Here is a 14833-nt window from a genome sequence, read left to right as displayed (position 1 = left end):
CTTTCTATAGATGTTGCACTTTATTTCTATAGATGTTGCACTTTACGTGCTTACTCATTTATAGCTTTTTTAATAACTCAAATTGACCAATCAATGTTTCATTTTAAATATACCAACAAATTGTGATTACAACTTTGTTACATGTCTCATTTTATCATTAAAAATATATGAATTGATTTAGCATCTAACATTTGAAATTAACCACTAAATACTATGGTAAACTAAAACTTACACAGGAACATATTAAAAGGTCTATATAAAATAACATGAATATATCTCATTCATTATTTATTATTATCAAAACTCTTTATATAAATAACATAGCCTAAATCTCAATCACTCTTAATTGCAAAAATACAGTCACATCCTTTTTTATAATAGGACCAAAGAAACTCTACAACATAATTTATATTTTACACTAGTATGATCAATTTCCATTAATTTAACATTAAAATTGCCAACAAACAAAATTGACCATCTTATTTTACACATAATATAATTTTTAATTAAAGCACAATATCTCTTAGAGCCACATAGAGCTTCACATGAGCCACATGTGCCACACCTTTTCTGTTCCTCACACCTTCTTCTATTTCCTTTTTTGTTTTGCTTTATAAAAGGGTGTTCCATCCCCTTTTTCTATGTACGTTACTTTACAGTTTCCAAAGTATCAATAACAAGCTCTTTGTTTTTCTCTTTTCTCTGCTTTCACTCATGCACCTTTTTATCACGCTGCTGAACGTTGCCAGTTTCATCAAAGATTCAGTCATGAAGAGCCATATTTTCTAATATGGTATCAGAGCTCTTTGTTTGAAGAGGTCTGTTGCGCCTAGTTCATTACTCTGATTCTTTTATCTTTTCTTTTTCATCTTCTTGCATAATCTTTCTATCTTCTTGTTGATTGATCGTATCATGGCTAAAGAAGTAAAGAATGAAAAGCCTCCAATTACAAGTGAGAGCTATTTGTATCTACATTCTGGGAGAGCCCAACCGTTTCTCTTGTTTCTCCCGTCCTGGATTCCACCAATTACCACTCAAGGAGATCCATGCTTACCGCTCTAAGTGCGAAGAACAAGCTTCAGTTCGTAAATGGGTCTGCCGTAGAACCTGACAAGGATGATTCTATCCACAATGCTTGGACAAGATGCAATGATATGGTTGTCTCGTGGATCGTTCACTCGGTGTCTCCACAAATCAGGCAGAGCATATTATGGATGGAGAATGCTGAAGAGATATGGAAAGATCTTAGGGTTCGTTTCTTTCAAGGTGATTTACTCTGCATATCCGATCTTCAAATGGATGTTGCGCAATTGAAACAGGGAGAACAAACGGTTAGTGAATATTTTACAAAGATGAGAATTATCTGGGACGAATTAGAGAACTTCAGACCCGATCCTATATGCTGCAATGGTTCTTACAAAAGTTCGGAATTAATCGCACAAAGAAAGGCAGAAGATCGTGCGATGCAGTTCCTATGAGGGTTGAGTGAACAATATGGTAATGTGAAATCACACGTTCTTTTGATGGAACCCTTACCCCCTATCTCGAAATTTTTTTCATATGTTTTACAGCAAGAACAACAGTTGAATGGAAGCAACACTGTTCCCCATTCGGACAACAAGATTGTTGCAGTCATGAATCCATCAACATGTTCGTTCTGCAGAAAAAGTGGCCACACTGAGACCGTTTGCTATAAGAAGAATGGCTTCCCTAACAACAAGGGAAAACGCATTTGCACTCATTGTGGGAAGACTGGACATACTGTGGATGTATGTTAAAAGAAGCATGGTTTTCCACCCAAGACCTTCAATGCAAAGACCAAGAATGGTGATACCAAAGCTGACAAAGAAGAAGAAGATATGAAACTTACTCTCCAGCAATTCCAAGCTTTAATGGCTCTCATTAAACCTGGAGAGGATTCTGAAATAGGCAACAAAGGTAGTCACATTGGGAGCTTAACGACAAAAGGCCATGATGCAGGTAACATCTTTTCATGCACCAACTCTTTTCACAGTAAGCAAAAGTGGATTTTAGACTCTGGAGCAACTGATCACGTTGCCATGAGTCTTGAATGCTTTGCATCCTATAATAAAATTAGGAACATTAAAGTAAATTTGCCCAATGGAACATGTGTTAATGCTACACATAAAAGGACTATAAAACTGAATGACAACATTACTCTGCATAATGTATTATTCATACCTGATTTTAACTATAATTTGATATCGACTTCTAGATTGATTATGGATTCTCATGTCCATATTACATTCACTAACAAAGGATGTTTCTTTCAGGATCAATTGAGCAGAAGGATGATTGGTTCAGCTAGCCTCCATGAGGGTCTTTACACCATGTCTGATATGTCTAGTAATGTTAGCTTTGTTAATTCTGTTAGTAGCATAGTTTGGCACAAGAGACTTGGCCATTTATCTGATAAAAGATTACATGCGCTACACAATAAATACAATTACATTGATTTTGGCAATGAATACTGTGATATTTGTCATATGTCTAAACAAAGAAAGTTACCCTTCTCTGTTAGTGAATCTCATGCTGTGAAATGTTTTGATGTTATACATATTGATATATGGGGACCTTCACCCACTCCTTCTTTGCATGGCCATCGTTATTTTCTCATTATCATTGATGATCATAGTAGATATTGCTGGTTTTATCTAATGAAAAACAAATATGATACTAGAAACCATGTTATTAACTTTGTCAATCTTGTTGAAAACCAATTTGAGACTAAAGTGAAAGTGACTAGAAGTGATAATGGGCATGAATTTAAAATGATGATTTCTTCAATTCAAAGGGTATAATTCACCAAACTAGTTGTGTTGAAACCCCTGAACAAAATGGGGTCGCTGAAAGAAAGCATCAACACTTATTGAATGTCACTATCTTTAATTTTCCAATCAAAAATTTCCACTTGCTTTTGGTCATATGCTCTAACTCATGTTGTGTTTTTGATCAATATAACTCCCACTCCTCTTCTAAAAAATTGCACCCCTCATGAAAAGCTTTATGGTAATGCTTATGATTACAAAAATCTCAAGGTCTTTGGATGTTTATGTTCTATGCAAACCTTATCTGCCAATCATTCTAAGTTTGAGCCACGTGCCAAATCTTGTGTTTTTCTTGGTTTTCCCATGCATACAAAAGGCTACATTGTTTTTGATCTGAAGAACCATGATATTAAAATCTCTCAAAATGTTTTATTTTATGAGGATATTTTTCCCAGTTGCTATAACATAGACAACAACCATGATTTCAGTAATGATGTTTGCCTTCATGTCAATCAATCCTTTGATTCAATTTTTACAAATGATGATCATTCTTCTAAATCTACTATTGAGAACATTGACAAAGAACACATTGATGATATTAATAGTAATGAATCTGATAATCCTGCTCATAATTCTGATGTTCATAGAAAATCTGGTAGGAATAGAAATAGACCTGCATACTTGAAAGATTATGAAACCAATCTTGCTAATATACATATAAAGACCACTAAATACCCTATTCAGTCATATGTTTCTCTATCTAGATTATCGGCTCATTTTCAATAAGTCACTCTCAGTATTGACAACAATCGGGAACTAAAGAATTTCAAAGAGGCCATACAAGACCCCAATTGGAAAGAGGCGATGAATGCAAAATTAACAGCTCTTGAGAAAAATCAGACATGGAGCATCGTCAATCATCCTTCCAATTGCTCTGTTATAGGATGCAAATGGGTCTACAAATTAAAACATAAAGCTGATGGAACCATAGAAAGACATAAAGCATGTTTGGTGGCAAAGGGATTCACTCAGCTTGAAGGGATGGACTTCCATGATACCTTCGCACCAGTGGCTAAGCTTGCATCTATTCGATTCATTCTTGTTGTAGCTGCTGCCCAAAATTGGAAATTAGTACAATTAGATGTCAACAATGCGTTCTTACATGGTGAGTTAGATGAGGTTATTTACATGGACATTCCTCCTGGAATGGTAAATTCTAAACCTGGCCAAGTATGTCTCCTCCACAAATCTCTTTATGGCTTACGTCAAGCTAGTAGGCAATGGTATGCACAACTTTCATCCTTTCTTCTCCTTCATGGTTTTAAACAATCTCATGCAGATCACTCCTTATTTATACACAATAATCATGATGATATCACTATTCTCCTTGTTTATGTAGATAACATAATTGTCATGGGCAATAACCCTCAAAACATAAATCATATAACTCAATTACTTGATCAAAGATTCAAGCTTAAAAACCTAGGAGACTTAACCTATTTCCTAGGATTTGAGATTGCCCGTAACAAGGATGGCATCGATCTTTCTCAAAGAAAATATACCATTGACTTACTTACTGATACTGGAATGCTTGATTCATCTCTTGTAAGCACACCTATGAATTTCTCTACTAAGTTTCATGCAGATGGAGAATTGCTCCCTAATCCCACTTCATATCGCAAGCTTATTGGCAAGCTCATATACCTGATGAACTCGTGTCCCGACATCACCTATGTCGTCAATCACCTTAGCCAATACGTGTCTTCCCCAACTAAAGAGCATTATCAAGTTGTCTTCAAAATTCTGAGATATCTCAAAAGGACAGTTGGGCAAAGGATCTTCATTGATGCAAAGAGCAAATTTTACATTAAAGCATATAGTGATTCTGACTGGGCAGGCTGTGTTGACACTAGGAAATCTGTGACTGGTTTCCTTGTTTATCTAGGTAATACTCTCATCACTTGGAGATCTAAGAAACAGACCATAGTGTCTCGTAGTTCTTGTGAAGTAGAATACAAAGCCTTGGCTCAGACTGTTTGTGAAATACAATGGCTGGCACAGCTCATGCATGATCTCAATCTCCCCATAGCACAACATGCCTCTGTCTACTGTGATAATACTTATGCCATCAAGATTGCCAACAATCCTGTCTTCCATGAGCGTACAAAGCATATTGAAGTTGACTGCCACACCATTCGTGAAAAGATCCAACAAGGTTTGATCAAGCTTCTTCCTGTTAGAACAAACCATCAGTTGGCTGACATCTTAACAAAAGCTCTTCCTCCTGGAGTGTTTTCTCAAATTAATTCCAAGCTTGGCAGTCACAATATATACTGCCCGCTTGCGGGGGGGGTGTCTTAGAGCCACACGGAGCTTCACATTAGCCACACGTGCCACACCTTTTCTGTTTCTCGCACCTTCTTCTGTTTCCTTTTTTGTTTTGCTTTATAAAAGGGTGTTCCATCCCCTTTTTCTATGTACGTTACTTTACAGTTTCCAAAGTATCAATAACAAGCTCTTTGTTTTTCTCTTTTCTCTGCTTTCACTCATGCACATTTTTATCACGCTGCTGAATGTTACCAGTTTCATCACAGATTCAGTCATGAAGAGCCATATTTTCTAATAGTATCCATTTATAAGACTAATAATGTCAATTTGAAAACGGGAAAGAGTTAATTTTTTTTCCGTTTTAAAAAATTGAAGAACCTGAATAAACCTTGAAAGAGTTACATTATTTCATTTTTAAAATTGAAAAACTTGCTTAAATATTTTTTAATAGAAAGTCTAAATTAAACAAAACGAAAAACTAACCAAACCAATTTTTTCTTTCCGAAGAGATAGAAACAGATTGGAATGTTTGGAAATGAAAATTTTCCTTCACCTTTTTCTGTTTGTATTGGCTTTTAGCGATTGAATCACGTTCTTGAACTTCGTAACGCGAAATGTGCGACGCTTAACAAACGGTAGAAGCATGAAAATTAGTAAGAATAGGAAGTAAAGCACGTCTTGACCGCAATATTTTATAAGCATTCATGACAATGGGAATCACTTTTCTTTCTTTGTTTGGATTCCAAGCGTTGGCTTCATATACCTTACCCGCATAAGTCGCATTCCTTTCACATAATCAACCATGCTATTCTCTTCTTTACTAATATTTTACAAGGGGAAATATGGTTAAATCGATTATCCATAATTAATCCATATACTAAATAAAAACTAAAAAAACTGTAAACCATTATTGTATATGTTAGTCATAGATAGAGATGGCAAATAAACCCGTCCCCGTGGGTATTGTCCGAACCCGTCCCCGTTTTGACGGGGAATCCCCGCATTGACTGGGTATGGGTACGGGTATGGGGAATCCCCGACTTTTTCAGTTGGGTATGGGGATGGGGATGGGTATGGGGATGTACATATACCCGCCATAATACCCATCCCCGCCATATCTCCATTCTCGTTTAAATTATTAAAATATTCACAATTAATCAAGTAACCCCTATATATATATATATATATATATATATATATATATATATATTTTCTATTTTTTATTTCTTTTAATTATTTCATTTGTCATGAAACTCATTCTCATCTCCAATATATTTTTTATCTTATCATAACCTTTATGTAATTATGTTAAAATGATGTATGTTAATTAAAAAAAATTATGCCTCATATTTGAATATTTATATTATTTTTTAATATTTTTATTTATTATAAATTTTTCTTTCACATGAGAATGTTTATACTCTCAATTTAGGGTAATATAAAAAAAATATTTACTTATTATTATTATTAATTTTTGTTTAATTTGAAGAACTCTTTTTTTTCATTAAAATAATTTTCGTTATTTTTCAACCATTAAGTATATATGTTGATATTTGAAAAGTTTTCTTAATTCTCTAAGATATTTTTCGTCTTATCATACCTTAGTTATGCATTTGATTTGTTTTTTTTCGATAGTCTCTCAAATTATTTCTAAAACACACATTTGTTAGTTTTTTAATATTTTTATTTATTGTTTTTATTTTCATCATGTAGAATAATATTTCGATATATTCTATCTAATTATTTTTTGTTTTATAACTCATTATTAATCATAATGTAATTTTTTCACTTTAAATTCTGTTTGAAGTGGTTAAAATTATATATATATATATATATATATATATATATAATGATATTTAGGAATAGTATATGATAATTCACTACAAGAAAAACATGAAATGGTGACTGATTTTTCGTCATTGGTGGTAGTAGTTGATTTATTGTCTGAATCAATGACTAAATTAGTGACCGATTCAATGATCGAATCGGTACTTAATTTAGTGACCAATTTAATTACTAATTTATTTGTAATTTAATGACAAATTTTTTGGTCACTAATGATATTTCTATTTAATTTTAACCACTTCAAACATAATTTAATAATTAGTTCTCTAAGGTATTTTTCATCTTATCATACCTTAATTATACATTTGATTTCTTTTGTACGATTTCTTTCGATAATCTCTCAAATTATTTCTAAAACACACATTTGTTAGTTTTTTAATATTTTTATTTATTGTTTATTTTCATCATGTAGAATAATATTTCGATATATTCTATCTAATTATTTGTTATTTTATAACTCACTATTAATCATACTGTAATTTTTTTCACTTTAATTGTATAAATAACTTTTATTTACTACAATATAAAAATTTAATGTAATTGCTATGAATATTTTTTTGTCACTATCCAACATATATTGAAGTTCAAAAGATACAAAATCTATGTCAAAATTTTATTATTATGTTTATTATTTGTTCTTTGTGTCATTTTGATCAAGTGATGTATTATAAATTTTATTAGTGTATAAAAAAGAGATTCATTATAATTTAAAAAATTGAAGTAAACAAACATTTAAAATATATTTTAATTTGAATATTTGTTTTCCTTTTATTATTATGTTTATTATTTGTTCTTTGTGTCATTTTGATCAAGTGATATATTATAACTTTTATTAGTGTATAAAAAAGAGATTCATTAGAATTTAAAAAATTGAAGTAAACAAACATTTAAAATATATTTTAATTTGAATATTTTTTTCCTTTTATATTTTTTTGAAATATTTTTTAATTTTATCAACTAAGTTCATCAATGTTGTAGTTTGCAAATTTAATAAATGTTTTGGTTCACATGAAATTTTATTTGGTATTCTAATATAAAATGTAAACAATTATAATTTATTTTAAGGTATTTGGCATCGAAGAAAATCCTCATAATATTAATATTTCATAATATTATGTTTTCTTTACCGTAATTTTTTTTCTTTTATAAAAATTAATATTAAAGTAGTTAGAACACGGGTACGGGTATGGGTACGAGATTATACCCGTTACCCGATGGGGATGGGGATGGGGATGGGAAAAAAGTTTGATACCCGTTGGGTTTGGGTATGGGGATGGGGATGAATTTTTTATGCGGGGATGGGTATGGGATAGCGAAACCCGTCCCCGCCCCGTTGCCATCCCTGGTCACAGAAGAAATAGAAATAAATTATATTAACAGAATGATAAATCATCCCAAATTTGTCAAATTGAGTTATATTTTTATGAGTTTAATCGTGCAATAAAATTTAATTCATTTAGACGGATTAAGGAGTTGATATTTTAGGTTTAATTTGTTTTGACAATCTTTTCCAAAAAAGACCAAGTAAATATGTATATAGATAGATATGAAAAAGTGTATTTTTATTGTTTTACAGCTTGCATTAATTAGTTTCTCAAGAAAGAAAATGGTTTGACCTGATGTTTCACACTCTTTTTAGTCTTACCTTGATTATTAATTAATGTAAGTGATGATTAATATGTACGTGACAAAGTATTAGGTATGTAATTTCAGTTTTAGTTAAAATATTTGGTTGATCTTTATATTGTTTCGAAAATTTTAAGTAGCTCCTTATATTTTGATCGTTTCGATTTCGATTGGATTTTTATATTTTAATATATGATGTAATTTGGCTTTTTCTGATATCATACTAATAACGTTAGCTTATGGGTTATGTGTCAGTTCGATATTTTTCTTACTTTTTTTTTAATTCTTTTTAACTTTTATTGTATTTTTTTAAAAAAAAGTTATGTTATTTGTCAAGTGAGCGTCCAACCATGTGGTAAAGACAATGTAATATGACAGTAACAATGTTAGGTGTTACTATAATGCCAAGTGTCATGTGAAAAATTTTAATTTAGTCAATATAATTGTTATTTTGATTTAATTCAATCCTATTTTCTTTTTAAATAGAGAAATTTCATCATTTTCCAAATTGAGACTAAATTTAATTTTTATATAAATGTTATACTAATATCTTTATTAGAATTGATAATTTTATTAAATAGTTTTAACAAAATTAAGTTTATTTAAATTTATACTTTATATTGAATTTTGTTTAAATTTTGTTTTAAAATTTTAAATATATTTGTATTGATATTTTTGTTGGGGAATCCAAATAAGTATAAGTCCTACATTGAGTAAAAAGGAGAAAGTTAAGCACCATACAAGGATCAAGGCTCATAAATTCATCGCCTTGTCAATCCCCTGTATGTGGGTTGAGCTCATGCTCATTAGTGTTGTATCTTCCCAATGTCAGGTAAGCGAGTCCCGTTCGATTTTGGGTTAAGAGTGATATCATATCCCTTATATATGGGTTGTACTCATGTTTCTTGGTGTTGTATCTTCCTGGTGATCCTCTCTCGAAAGATCCAACAATTTTATTACATCATACCTTAACATTGTTTTTTATTTCAATTTATATTTTAATTAATTATAAAGATGCTACTTGCTAGTGGGGTTTTAAAACTACTAAGGTTGTTATTATTTAAAATAATTTAACTGAATTAATTTTTTCACATGTTTTATGTTGAATTAAAGGTTTTCACATTTAAAATTTCGTTAATTAACGGTTTTGTTAAATGTGCATGTGAAATTAATGTACTAAAATTCATTCATGTGTTTTTCTTATATAAAAGCTAATGTATTTTGTTTGGCAGAAAAATATAAGTACTTTTCTTGCATATAAATGTATTACTCTATTAAAAGGTTTTGTTTAATGTGCATGTGAAATTAGTGTACTAAAATTCATTCATGTGTTTTTCTTATATAAAAGCTATGTATTTTGTTTGGAAGAAAAATATAAGTACTTTTCATGCATATAAAGGTATTACTTTATTAAATCATCACTCTCTAATATTAATATAATAAAAATGATTATATTGGATCCTTATAATAAATATTATAACTATATTGAATAATTAAGCCAACAAATTAATTAATAAAATTAATTAATTATTATAAATATTATAATGAAAAGAGATATTAAGCCAACAAATTAATACATGTCACAAGAAAATACTATATTTCTTACGGAGTTTAACCGATAAAAAAAATCATTGATAAAATAGAAATTTTAACGAATTTTATGAATTTAATTATTGATAAAAATATTTGTTGATAATGAATATATCGGTAAAATATGTTAGTAAATTCATTAATAATTTAGAATTTTATTACAAATGGATATTTTTGTGGATAAATTTCGTAAATAAAATAGACAACAAAGTTCTTATTTTAGTTTTGACTATATCGTGCTAAAATTCATCATAAATCTATCAATAATGACTTTTGTTTTTTCAAATTGATTGGTAGATTGGTTGATAATTATTTTTTTTTGAAAATTTGTTGGTAAATTCATGAACAATTGTATTGTTTTTATTTCTAGTTTCCATTATTACCAAGGAAGATAATTGATTGAAATAATTTTAAAAAATTAAGACCAGTAAAATAATTAGGAACTCACGAAGATCAATCTAAACCACGAAAAAGTTGATTTTCTTTTAAAAATTATCTATTTTCTAAATTTTATTAGGTTACTTTAGATTAAAAAAAGGAACCAATCAGAATCGAACTAAAATATTTATTATTTTTAAATATAATATTATATATTTAGGGTTAATTATCAATTAACAAATATTAATATATAGTTGTTTTGAAATTTAACTATATTTTAATTAGTATTTATGTAGTTTTTAATGATAACAAATATAAAATGTAATTTTCAATTGTAAAATTATGTAGTTTATTAAAGAATAGGAAAGAAAATTAAAATTATAAAATAAAAATAATTATAAAAAAGAATAAGAATATACTTTTTTATGTAATAGGATTTTATTGCAAAATATTTAACAGCTTTTTTACATTTCTTTTTTTGTAAAAAGATATCTTCTACAAATTTTTTAAAATATTTAATACATTTTTTTAATTTCTTTAATAGCACAAGGAAATTAAACTTGGTTCAATTTTAGTTTAAATTTATATTAAATCAGGCTCAATAAAATAAAATTACATTTACTTTTTATATTTACTATAAACGATTATTTGGTAAGAGTTAAATGAAAGTCAACCGTAAACATCCAATAAATTTGTGCAGAAAACAAGACACCGGTTCATATCATACGACCCCTCATAACATCACCCCTTTACTTTTGTCGTTTGTTTTTATAGTAAACATTGAAACAGCTTATTATGGAAGTTTGAAACTAAACTGACAACTAATTTAACAAAATTTTAAATAATAACTCAATAAAACAAGAGATTTATTTTGAACAATTACAGCTTTAGTTTTACGGTTATAGGATATAAATAATATGGTTCAGATTGAGTTTTCGTTTTCCTGTAATCACTTTTAAGAGTTATAAATTTATTTTAAAAAATAATAATTCCTTAGTTATTTCAACCTTAGTATAAACGACTTAATAGGCAATATAAATGACTTAATATTTGTCTGACTAATATTACAATTATTTCCATTTATTTTTTGCATTTTTATTTTTCACAAATTTCATCATTAGTCTATTCACCAAAGGGTTACATCTAACTAAATTATTAGACATAAATTAACATACACGGGCCAACAAGTTTAGAATTTTAAAGAATTTACTAAACACGCAATATCAAAATATATTATTATTATTAAAACATTACTCGGTAATTTTAAACTTAATTTTTGTAATAAATATATATGAGTTTCCTTTAATCTGAATTAAACTATTGATGAGGAGGAGAAAAATATTCTATATGTTCCCCAACTACCATGTAATTATGTAATTATGTGATGACTATAGATACAGTGTATCACGTTTACTACGTCAAAATATAAAGACCATGCAAATATGGCATGCCAAATCCCAAACCACCCTTTTCTTTCAAAGCCCACCCTAATAAAGTTCTAATAATAACACATTCATCCTTTTGTCTTCTTCTCAAAATTCTTCAATAATTATTAAATCATTTTTTTTACATCACAGTCTCCAAGGAACAAATACATGCAACAGATACATAAAGTATAAAAAAAAAAAACTGTGTACTTAAATTTAATTACGCCTGTGACTTAATAAAGGCATAAAAATATAATTTTTAATCACGCACCCCAACAATAATAGATTAAGAAAGTGAATTTATTCCATAGCGGTACGAAGAGCATTAAAATCTGGTATAATTAATTTATTAATTTATTTATTATTAGTGTGAAACTAAGGTGACATATGTATGAGTGTGTATATGTGTCTGTAGTTGGAGTTTGGATGAAGTAGGTGATGGCGTAGCATGGGAAAGTGGGTCAAGAAAGGATTTTGGACGGTGGATGTGATGCCACGTGGAGAGTGGTTTCCCTGATCGTGGATGAATCTGAGAGATACAGCTATTTGAGGAGGTGATGCTGATGCGTAGCCGACCCAACCTTGTGCCACTTCCAACGAGACGCAAACAAGATCCAAAGTAGCGTAAGCACAGACACTTCACCTCATTCGCATCCAACGCCTTTCATTCACCTTCGCCACCTATTTCAATCTCAACCCTCCATTCCCACCCCCAATTCTTTATTCACCCTTTGTCTCTATAGTCTTAGCTTCTTCTGTCTTGTTGAATTCTTAGTTTCACTCTTTCTCTCTCTCTCTCTCTCATTTCTCCATTTTCTCCGTTCTACTTTTCACAGCTCAATGCCTTCCTCACTCCACCATTGAACCACATTACATCATTCTTCATCAATTTCTGCCATGGTATGTGCATGTATTTATCTTACACAACATACACACCACTCCAATTATACAACTAAATCATTCTTTTCTGTGTTTGTTGATTTTTTTGTTTTGTTTTTGCTATCGATTTTTTTAGCAGGACGCGACAATGGTGGTGCCTCCATGGTTTGAGCCACTCCTAACCACATCGTTTTTCAATGTGTGTCGCGTTCATGGAGACGCTGCGAGAAGCGAATGTAACATGTTTTGTTTGGATTGTAACGAGGATGCGTTTTGCTTCTATTGCCGATCCTCGCGACACAAAGATCACCGAGTGATTCAGGTGGAATCGCATTGCATAATTACGTTTACTTAATTTCTCATTGCTGCCATTTGCGTTTTCTGTCAGAGTCAAACCTGTGTGTTTCGTGATTGTGCCGATTGTGCTGATTGTGTGTTACCGTTGTTGTTGATTGTTGATTATTATCAGATAAGGCGATCTTCGTATCACGATGTGGTGAGGGTGTCGGAAATTCAGAAGGTGTTGGACATCAGTGGAGTGCAAACGTATGTGATTAACAGTGCGAGAGTTTTATTTCTGAACGAGAGGCCTCAACCGAAGTCAGGGAAAGGCGTTGCTCACATTTGTGAGATTTGTGGAAGAAGCCTCTTGGACCCATTTCGGTTCTGTTCTTTGGGGTGTAAGGTGAGACATTATCTTGATTAATTATTATTATTAATATTAATATTGATATTATTTTAGTTTAATTTCACTCTCACACAACCATACACCATTGTTCATATCATATCATTATCAAAATGAGCATAATTCACATCTCAATTTACCTTTGTCATATGGGGATAACACCCACCACCCGTACATCGTCACCTACATTTGAAAGCCCATCAACATCATAATTATATTTCCACCGCCATTAATCATCATGTGTGAATGAATGTGCGTATAGCTATCTATTTATCTAATCTTCTTCCATTGACATTTTGGTATACATTTATAATAACAATCTTAGAGGTATATTTATATTGGTAGCGAACATGGCATAATGAATTAAAATAATTAATGCCAAGTATTGTTTGAAATATATAGCTTGTGGGAATAAAGAGAAATGGGGATTTGGATTCTAAAAACGAGACACCAACAATGGAGGGCATGTCAAGGAGATTGGTTTCTTCAAGGCATCACCAAGAAGAAGAATTGCGTGAAGGCTCACAACAAGACATGTACCCGGCCACGCCTTCTCCACCTGCTTCAAACGCAAGGCGAAGAAAAGGCATTCCTCATAGGGCACCTTTTGCCTCCTAATTAATCAATAATTTATTATTTTCTTTTTACCCTCAAACTTGGTGCTACATGCATATATACTCCACATATATTCAACCATTTTTTTTTTCTTTCAAACAATTAACCCCTCTTTGGGGGGAATCTGGCTGGTATAATTTATTTTTTTCAGTAAAGAGAAAAAGAAATGGTAGGCTTTGGTGGAGGGTGTCACAACTTGTCCAATGTCCATGAAGTGGGAAAGCAAAAGAAAGGAAAGGGTATATAGGAAAGTTCCTTCTTTTGAGGTTTGGGTCCCAAAACAACAAATTATCCCTTGTGAAGAACCAATAATGCATATTTGTTTAATATTTAATAGTTGCCAGTGTACATGTCATTAAGAAATTGAAAAGCAGCACTTTGTGGACTCCGTTTCATAGTTTTCCATGGTCCACCATCCACATGGGCGTTTACATCAAGTTAACTACACCGTTTACATTATAATAATAACAATAATAATAATGTCTAGGTAGGAACTTTTTTTCTCAAAGTTAATTTTAAATTTTTAAATTACCCTTTTTAGTTATATATATTTTTCATAATGAAAAAGGGTGTGACTTGACTGTGATACTATTTACTCACCAGAATTTGTACTTGTACATTCATTGATGTTTGCATGTAATGTTTTAGAGCCAAACACAAATCGGCACTTT

The 14833-nt window shown here is 30.7% G+C and overlaps 1 protein-coding gene across 2 annotated transcripts; it reads left to right on the top strand.

Moving 5' to 3' along the window:
* Window positions 1-12596: 12596 nt before the first annotated feature.
* LOC114190258 (protein RGF1 INDUCIBLE TRANSCRIPTION FACTOR 1-like) lies at window positions 12597-14496 on the top strand. Of its 2 annotated transcripts, none has more exons than XM_028079070.2 (4): window positions 12597-12883; window positions 13002-13184; window positions 13332-13547; window positions 13950-14496. In XM_028079070.2, the coding sequence occupies exons 1-4, from the start codon at window positions 12881-12883 to the stop codon at window positions 14163-14165; spliced, it is 618 nt and encodes a 205-aa protein (XP_027934871.1). In that variant the 5' UTR covers window positions 12597-12880; the 3' UTR covers window positions 14166-14496. The 2 variants fall into 2 exon arrangements, with proteins under 2 accessions (XP_027934871.1, XP_027934870.1); XM_028079069.2 differs by having other exon boundaries at window positions 12600-12883; window positions 12999-13184.
* The last annotated feature ends 337 nt before the right edge of the window (window positions 14497-14833 follow it).

This window comes from Vigna unguiculata, chromosome 7 (assembly GCF_037176805.1).
Source record: "Vigna unguiculata cultivar grain cowpea cultivar isolate G323 ecotype 2 chromosome 7, ASM3717680v1, whole genome shotgun sequence".
NCBI lineage: Eukaryota > Viridiplantae > Streptophyta > Magnoliopsida > Fabales > Fabaceae > Vigna > Vigna unguiculata.
This window is presented reverse-complemented; position numbering and strand designations above follow the sequence as displayed.